The sequence below is a fragment of the Nymphaea colorata genome, unplaced genomic scaffold, assembly GCF_008831285.2.
Source record: "Nymphaea colorata isolate Beijing-Zhang1983 unplaced genomic scaffold, ASM883128v2 scaffold0375, whole genome shotgun sequence".
NCBI classification, from domain to species: domain Eukaryota; kingdom Viridiplantae; phylum Streptophyta; class Magnoliopsida; order Nymphaeales; family Nymphaeaceae; genus Nymphaea; species Nymphaea colorata.
The window spans coordinates 1-9,394 of record NW_022204881.1 but is presented as its reverse complement, the minus strand read 5'-3'; the positions used below and the strand labels follow the sequence as shown (position 1 = coordinate 9,394).

General features: G+C 43.0%; 1 protein-coding gene, 1 non-coding gene and 1 pseudogene across 2 annotated transcripts; 1 reads left to right on the top strand and 2 right to left on the bottom strand.

The window, feature by feature from the left end:
• Nucleotides 1-6,227: 6,227 nt before the first annotated feature.
• Nucleotides 6,228-7,408, bottom strand: LOC116244910 (alpha-galactosidase 3-like; annotated as a pseudogene).
• A 311-nt stretch (nt 7,409-7,719) lies between these two features.
• On the bottom strand, nt 7,720-7,792 carry TRNAK-UUU (transfer RNA lysine (anticodon UUU)). The gene has a single exon. It is a non-coding gene; the product is annotated as a tRNA-Lys (tRNA).
• A 639-nt stretch (nt 7,793-8,431) lies between these two features.
• On the top strand, nt 8,432-9,232 carry LOC116244912 (uncharacterized). Its single transcript, XM_031616715.1, has one exon. It carries the CDS (start codon nt 8,432-8,434, stop codon nt 9,230-9,232), a length of 801 nt encoding a protein of 266 aa, XP_031472575.1.
• Nucleotides 9,233-9,394: the final 162 nt, after the last annotated feature.

Genomic DNA, 9,394 nt, shown 5'->3' with positions numbered 1-9,394 from the left:
GATTTTTCCATCATCGGATTAGCATCTTGAATTTGCCATAAACAGCAAACAGTTCGCGGCAATTCTAAAAAGAATGGTAATACCTAATTATCCTCTGATACAAATTTCATGATTGATATTTATATTCTCCTATTGTGAATAATTTTGAAATCGATTTGAGCATATTGATAATAATATAACTTATATGGCAACGTCGCTGATCTTCAATACGATCCACACGGGGTCAACGCAGAAGTACACCTACCTGCTCAACCTCATCTCGCAACACCCCTCCTTCAAGTCCAAAGTCAATTAGTACTACGAAATCTTGGCATGCAATCCCACCCCAGATAGCATGGTCAAACTTGGAACCCTCTTCTTCGCATTCCTGCTACCGGAGTTCCCAGATAAACAGCTCAAGTATCTGGCTCAGGAACTGTTCGAGAACATCAAGACCCATGACACTCTTGTCACCTACAATAACCTCAGAGAGTATCTGCTCAAGATGTGCTCATACTCGCTTGAAAATATCGACGTCAGAAGCGCGATTGGGTTCCTCGAACTGCTCAAATCAAGAATTACCGACACTTATATCGTCAGTGCAGTCACTCCAACAGAGAGAAAGAAGATTAATATCGATGTCAAGATAGAGATTTTGTAAGGAGAGGCTGTCCTCAACGATAGCGGCCTTGCAGAAAAGCACCATAGAGAGGAAGTGAAACACATATATTTCGAGGAAAAAGTTTCCCTTGTTTAGGAAGAAGTGCTAACAATCAAACCCACAGAAGTGCTCGTCACCGAACTTAAAAGCAAGGCTGAGGATGTAATCCCTTGGGGGTATATCTGCGAGGACTTCATCCACAACTTCACTAACGGCAACTTTGAAATCAAGAGTAGCTACCGACTAAGAAAAAGTAAGAGGCTTAATATCGGCAAAATCGACTACTGGGCAGCATCCAATGAACAAACCAACAACCTCATCAGAGATTTCACAGTAAATCAAGAGATCTTCATTACTACTGGAGTCCTCACTCACAATTATCTTCCTGCTGAAGTATATCCACCCATGGCTAAGCCTCTTCCTATGGCAAGAATCAACCAAACTTTTGCCCGCAAGAACTATCTCCAAAATCTAAAAGACACTGCCTCAGGCACACAGAAGTTCTTCAATATCATGTCTGAGTTTTTCGAAAGAAATTAGTTCAACATTGATGAGCTTAGCCTCACACGCGAAAAATTGATTGTTAGAAGAAAGGAGAATCTTTTGGGAATTGCAGGAAAAGAAACGATAAAGAAGGAACAGAAGGACTTCGAAGCTGAAGTAGCTTCGATGGGACTACAGATAAGCAAGAATCTAATGAGATTTTATGATGATGTCCGCATCCAATCAGTTACGAAATAATTACAAACCAATTTGCGTCAGGTGCAAGAATAGGATAAGAATCTTAACACTGTGATTGAGAAGAACCTATCTTTTGAAGAACACATCCAGAGAGACAACGGCAATCCTTTCCTAGAAGACATCATCAAGTTTGCCCAAATGGTCCCACTGCAGCTTCTTGTCTTAGGCAGACCAAAATCAGGAAAAACCACACTTGCCAAGGCGATTGCAAAGAAATATAGCTTGGTATACATCAGCGTAGAGAGCATGATTGATAAAGTTTTCGAACGTAGTAAGTTTTTTGAAGAAAACCCGCCAGAAGCCGACGAGGATGGCAACGTTAAGGATGGTCTGCTTCCTATTGAAAAGTTCATCCTCGGATAGCTGCAGAAGGGAGTGGCTGTGAATGAAGAGGATGTCTTGGATCTCATTAATAATTAGTTCGAAAAGGAGTTCACACAATCAAGAGGCTTCATCTTGGATCTTCCTTTCGAGTACAACAAATACTGGATCGAAACCTTAATCGGTAATAGGATCGAATTGCCCAAAATTTAATGCAGATCCTTCACCCACATCATCCAGACCGACCAAACTGAATAGCAGTGGAAACATTTTACCTCATCACTTATGGAGAAACCTGAAGACCAAACTGTCTCATCAGGCTACGATAGATATTTGCTGCGAAAGCCAAAACCTCCTCCTGAGGAGGGCGAGGAAGAAGCTGAAGTCGATGATGCATAGAAACCGCAGCCATTAGTCTAAGCAAATTTGCTCGAAGTTAAGTGGAAAGACTCCAATTTTTCGCTTATTGAGCACTTCACCCAGCATATCCACCCTCATAAGTTCATCAAAGTTCAAAACAGCTTCCAGAGCATTCAAGAGTGCCTCAACTTAATCTAAAATTCACTCTACAAGATCCCACTTCCCAAAAAGATAGAAGGCAATGAGAAATAATTGCTTGGAGTAGGGCTTGAGGAACAAAAGATCTTTAGAAAATGGAGTCCTTGGGGTTTGATTGATTGTGTGTAGCTCTACAAGGATAAGCTTTTACCTGGCAAGTTCTAGTTTGCTGCTGAGTATGCAGGAAGAGTGTTCGTCTTTGAAAATTAGGGAAACCTGAACTCATTTTTGAACCTGCCAAGAAAATACCTTAATAAACTGCCTCAACTACCTAAAAATACGAACATCTTTATCAATGGACCGAGAAAATCAGGCAAAAAGACAATTGCTAGTCTGCTAGGAAACCTTTATGGCCTAAAAGTAATCAATATCCAAGAACTTTTGGAGAAGGTCTTATCGAGACAACGCCAATTTTAATCCCACATTCCTTCCAATTTCGACAAGCGTTCTTCATCTATTCATCTCTCTTAAACCTAGTTCAGAGATTTCTCCAAGGGCGGCTTACTGAATGCAAAAGATGTCCTACCTATTATCCTCTACCAACTAGGTGTCACTCTGCAGAAGAAGCCATTAGGCTGGGGAGTGGAAAAGACTGAAGAAGGAGGTAGTGCGGAATCGCCTGAGCCTGAGGAGCGCAAGGCAGCCCCCAAAAAGACAAAAAAGAAAGATAAAAATGCTGAAGAAGAAAGGCCAAAGACTCCTCCTCCTGAAGACTTGCCCTTAAAAGACATCATTCCATAAATCAACCATCTTGGCAAACTGAACGAAATCCGCGGCTACATCATTATTGGATATCCTAACAACTAAGAACAGCTCAATTCACTGAAGCAGTTCAACATCCCTATCGACAAATTGATCATTCTTTCCGATAACACTGAAGAAGCTCCAAACAAAAACCTTCAAAAGAGGCTTACCGATGCTGAGTTGGAGCAAGTTGGACTATTCACAGCTGCGATTGGCCCTGTTAAATAAGCACTTGGTGAAGAAGTATGCAAGGAGATTCTTATTGATAAGACTCCAGATGAAATTGTCAATAAAATTAGGCAAATCATCGATCCTTTCTACCTAAAAGCTGATGAAGATTCACTGAATAGAGTTTGTGCTGACAAGACTGAGGAAGGCGATCCTATCCCAATGGGTTTCTGCGGGGATTACTGCCCTGTCTCCTTGAAGAATGGTTGGCTGATCAAGGGAAAATAATAGTTCTAGGCTGGAATTCAAGGAAAAAGATTTAAGTTCTCAGGCGAAAAGGAACTCAACTAGTTTAAACTGGACCCTTCTAAATATTTACCCAGCAACGTTCCAGCCATTCCTCCAAGAATAATGTTCATGGGTTTGAGAGGAGTTGGCTTGAAGACCCAGCTATTAAAATTAAACGATAAGTATCGTATCCCCATCCTGTCACTCAAGGATACTCTGCTTCAACAGTTAGAAAACGAGAAGGGCAAGAGAAAAACTGAGAGATATTATAACAAAGGCTTCAAAAAGCCAGAATTTGATGAATAAGGCAAACAGCTGGAGGATCCTGAAATTTTGGAGGAAGCTGCAGACTTTGACCGCAAAGCCAACGAAATAGAAGTTATCAAGAATATCTTCAACGGAATCAATGAGATCTTCATCAATGCTAACTTCTTCGACGTTTAGGAAGAGAAGGTCTCCACCAGCATTGTCTAGTTGTTGGGAGAAGCCAGAAGATTGCCAGAGCTGGTATTTATGCTCACAAGTGATGAACAGAAGTGGCTAGATAGGGTGCTTGACAAGAAGGCTATCGAACGCGAACTAGATGATTTGAAGGAAAAGAAGCGACTTTAGAAAGAGAAGGAGAAATAAGAAGCAAGGAAAAAAGCACAATAGGCTGGAGAGGAGTATAACGAGCCTCCTGAGGAAGAAGATCCAGATATTCCTAAGCTTGAAGAACTTATTGCTCAAAAGTAATAGGGACTTAAAGCACAAAGAGAAGCAGATTCAGCTAAATTATAATAATTCACCTAAGCATTCAAGGCATGGGGAGTAGAGGTGATCAACATCAAGTGCGAAAGAGAAATAAAGCACGTTACAGATCGCATCAACTACCTTGTGAAGCCCATCATTGAGGATAGAATCAACCGATGGGAAAAAAATAGCATGCTGCCTATCGAAAGACACAGAGTCAATGACTTCCTCAATAACTACATAGTCTCAGAGAGTAGATTCGGCAAGTTGAATCCTTACACTCTTATGGAAAATCCAAAACCCTATCCTTTGATCTATAAGGATCGCATTTACTATTTGAAGGATGAAGAAGAAAGAGATTATGTGATTAGAAATCCGAAGACTCTCGATCAAAATGAAGCCGTACCTCGTGACGTCAAGTTTGTACCAATAATCTTCATAATTGGCAAGACAAAAAGTGGAAAATCTACACTTGCTTTGAATCTCAGAGAAAAATATGGCTTTAAGATCATCAGTCTTGAAGAAATCATCGAATAGTTTGTAAAGGAGCACGAAGACTCTGATATCAAAGCCATAATGAATGAGGTAAGAACAGGAAAGTGTCTTTCTGATGAAGCTGTTATCACTCTCATCGAGAAAAGAACTTCTCTATTCGATTGCTCGAGGGGATGGATTCTTGACGGACTGCCACTGAACAAGAGGCAATGCTAGATTTTGAACAAAAAGGCAATAATTCCCACTATTGTTCTGTCTGTTCGCATGAGTGAGCTTGACATAAAGAAGAAGGTGATCAGTAAGGCCAAATAGACAAAAAATCAATATGACTATGATCTGGAAGTGATCCACAAGAGACTAGAAACTACAAAGAGTAGCCTCATCGAGGTTGAAGTCTACTACAATAGCAAATACAACAACGTTAAACTGGTCAACGGAAACCTATCCAAGTGGGGAGTACTTGAACAGACCAAGACAGACATTGAGAAGAAGGTGAAGGCAAGAAGGAATTTCATAAAAGATTTGGTCACTCATTCTGCAACTGATGTGACTCATATTGGTCTCAGCTCAAACTGCGTCCTGCATAATCTCTCGGAATACCTAAACTTCTGCCCAATCAGCTATAAGATAAGGAGATAATATGTGAAGGTTTGCATTAAAAATTACCAAAATATAGCTCTTTTCAATCGCAAAATCTATGCCTTTAAGAGCTAGAAAGAGCTGAAGGACTTTGTGGCCAATCCTGATACTTTTGTGAGCAAAGGTTTAGCTTTCAGTCCTCCTTAGGAAATAAACATCGAAGACATATACAATCTTCACCCCAAATTCGAAAACAAGGGATATTGCATGATTGAGCTTTCCAAAAAGAATCTCACCAGAGGAAACTCCCTCTTTGGTCTTGCCTATAAGGACAAGTATTTCTTGACCTCTACCGCTAAGAACCAACGTCTATTCCAAAAGAATCCCGCCCTCTACGAAATGGTGAAGCTTCCAGATAAGTTGCCAGTTGAGTTTGAAAAGAAGAGTGATTTAAAGAAAATCGCCAAGAGGAATGATTGTTCAGCCTTCCTCGAACATCACCTCAGCAACATCATGATGAAGTGCCTTGCGCAACTCGGATATAGAAGACCAAAATACCCAACTTTAGGTTCCAAGGAGAGCGCTCTTAAGTTCCTGTCCATCAGTCTCAAGGCCAACAACCCCAACAAAGATGATGAATACCGTCAGAAATATTCTGAGAAATTGAACAAGTTCATCAAGGAATGCAACTATTCGCAAGAAATCCGTGAGTAGCTGTAGCGAAAGGCGAAGGGACCATGGGAATCCCACGACGAATAGAACCTGCTGAAGCTCTGCGAGGAGTATAACCAATTTATGAGGGAGCTGGAGACAACCGACAAGACCCAATATTTCTCCAATTTCATCAGATGATCATCATCATATCTTACGTATAAATACCCACACTTATCATATCCAGAATAGCATAAATGTAAAAATGATAAGCATTTTTCATAATAGATTGATGTTTTTGATGATCAGATCAAAGGTTCCTGAACTCCACAATGTACATGGCAGTGGCGTGTGTCTTTACTGTCTTAGACCAGAAGATGCTAGTATCTCTTGGCACAGCGACGTCAACCTTGTCAATAATCTCACGAATTGCAACAACTTTCTGAGAGGGGAGCAGCTGGGCGAAGTCCAATCTGAAAACAGTAGAATCGGTGTGGCGGTTGAAGCAAAGGTAAACCATGCGGTTGTTGCTCAGCAATGCTGACCACACCTGTCTGTGGTAGGTGGGAGATTCTTCATTTACCAACAGGTCGGCCTGCTTGCCAAGTGGGTCCTGGTTGACGGCAATGACTTCCTCGTTGCCGAGGATATTGAGAGTTTGGCTGGTGATGCCAGTGAGTCCACAGCCAATGAGGAGAGGTGCTTTGAGTGCAGCCCAGAAGGCGAAGTGTGTCTGGTACTCATCGTTAGTCATTTGTCCATTGCCAACTTCCAACATATCGGGGTCATTCCATCCTCCAGGTGCAGCATACTTTGATAGGCCAATCTGCTTATCCAGAATTTCCACAAAGGATGAGTACTTGCTACTGATATCGCCAGTAGTGCGCCAACTATTTCCCACTGGTCTGGCCCATATCCAAGGAGACTCCTGTCCCCATTGACACATGGAGAAGAAGATTGGTCTACCAGTAGCATTAAGGGCGTCTCTCATAGGTGGGTATCTGACTCTTGAGGAGGAACCGTCGTTGTTGCAGTTATCGTATTTCAAGTAGTCAACCCTACATATTAAAAATCTTACTTCCATTTAGCGTATGTTTGGGCGTCTATAGTCTCATATCCTAAACTGCCCGGTCTTCCTTCGCAAGTCTTGTATCCTGCATCACTGTAAAGCCCAAAAAGAAGGCCTTTTGAGTGTATATACTCTCCAAGAGCGGCCATGCCTGAGGGGAACTTGGTCTTGTCCTCGATGATTTCCTTGGTGGTGGCGTTGCGATCGATCTGCCAGCAGTCATCCAGGTTGATATATTTGTATCCTTTGGCAGCCAAGCCGGTACTGACCATCAGGTCGGCGGTCTGTTTGATGAGGGTTTCGTTGATGTTGCAGCCAAATCGGTTCCAGGAGTTCCATCCCATGGGAGGGGTCTTAGCTAGGCCATTGTCAAGGGCGCAGGCTAGTGAAATAAGCAAGAAGAGGACAGCAATGAGCTTCATATCCAGGTTATATTGTAGGATATTATATTATGGATCATTGTTAAAGGACATCTAAATCAAGTTCAATCAACCACAAAGGCAAATCATCGATCCATTATACCCTCCATCCCATTTATAACATCTATGGTAAACGATTTCCATGATGTTTAAAATAATTGATGCACATATTGGATGTTCCGTGATTAAACTCAACGGTAGATAAGTTCAAATTTATTTTTCTTATATTTAGAAAAAAAGTATTTTGCTTCTCTCCTCATCTACTTCTTAATAAGTAGTATTTCTTTTATATTGATGTACGCAATATAAAAAATCACCCGCGAAGGGGCTCGAACCCTCGACCATTAACTTAAAAGGCTAACGCTCTACCGACTGAGCTACGCGGGTTGGTGATCTCCTCCCTTACAGTACATAGATATCACTTGGATTTTGCCATCCCACTCCCTACACCGCCACACATCCACCATGATCGAGTTTCATGGATGTTTTTTGCCTGTCCTGCACAGTAATAGAAGTTAAAGGTGAATGGTCTTACTGGTACTATCTTGGTAAATGGGAAGATATGAACTCCGTTTTAAAAATAACCAACATTATTATTATGTTGCTCCGCAAACTCGCCAACTACTCCACCAAAAAGGCAAACTTCTTCTGGACCGAAATCAATCCCTGCGTCAAGGAGGCAGAATACGCTGTCAGAGGCGTCGTTCCCACTCTCGCCAACACCATGCAGACTAACATAAAGAAGGGTGTCGAGCGTATCACTTTCACTATTCAGAGTATCCTTTCAAGTAGATCACCTTCTGCAACATCGGCAACCCTCAGGAGTTCCACCAGAAGCCGATTACTTTCTTCCGGGAGGTTGTGTCATGCCTGCTGAACCCCGACCTCATCTCCAACTAGTCCATCAACAAGGACGCCAGACAGCGCGCCAGGAGGGTCCTCGACGAGATCATCAGCGCTGGTAGCTATACTCACTCTCTGGGTATTCCTTTGGTAAGGGAGAGCGTGTGCAAATATATCGCCAGGATGGATAGCGTTCCTGAGCCAAAACTCGATGAGATTTTCCTGACAGAGGGAGCCTCACAGGGCGTCCATCTTCTGCTTAGCACTCTCATTGTCGATAAAAATGATGCCATTATGATCCCCATCCCCCAGTATCCTCTCTATACCGCCTCCATCTCACTCAACGGTGGATCGCCGGCACCCTATTTCCTCAACGAAAGCAAGGGCTGGCAGCTAGATATCGAGGAACTAGAACGTTCCTACCAAGAGTCCAAGCAGCAGGGCAAGAACATAAAGGCTATCGTGATCATTAACCCTGGAAATCCAACTGGCTCCATTCTCAATGCTGAAACCATCGCTAAAATTTTGGAGTTTTCAGTCCGCAACAGAATCGTGGTGATCGCTGACGAGGTGTACAGGGAGAACGTCTACAAGGAGAATACCTCCTTCATCTCCTTCAGGAAGGTGCTGGAGACTCTCAGCCAGGAAGTCAGAGATAATTGCGAGCTTGCATCTCTGCACTCAGTTTCTAAGGGACTGCTGGGCGAGTGCGGACTCAGAGGAGGATACCTCTACCTTCACAACTTCAACCCCTTGGTCGTCGAGCAGCTGGTCAAGCTCAAGTCCATCAACTTGTGCTCCAACTCCATCGGACAACTCATGGTCGAACTCATGGTCAATCCCCCCATCAGCGGCGTCTCCGAAGAGACCAAGACCAAGTTCGAAACTGAGTACAAGGCGCTCTACGATTCGCTCAAGTACAGGGCCAGGCTGGTGACTAAGGAGCTCAACAGCATGCGCAACATCCACTGCCAGGAGGTTTAGGGAGCCATGTATGCTTTCCCCTCGGTCAAGTTCTCCGAGAAGGCCATCGCAGCAGCCAAAGAGCAGGGACAGGCCGTGGATCTCCACTACTGCCTCGAAGTTCTCAAACACACCGGTATCGCCCTCGTCCCGGGAAGCGGTTTCAGACAGGCTCCAGCACCC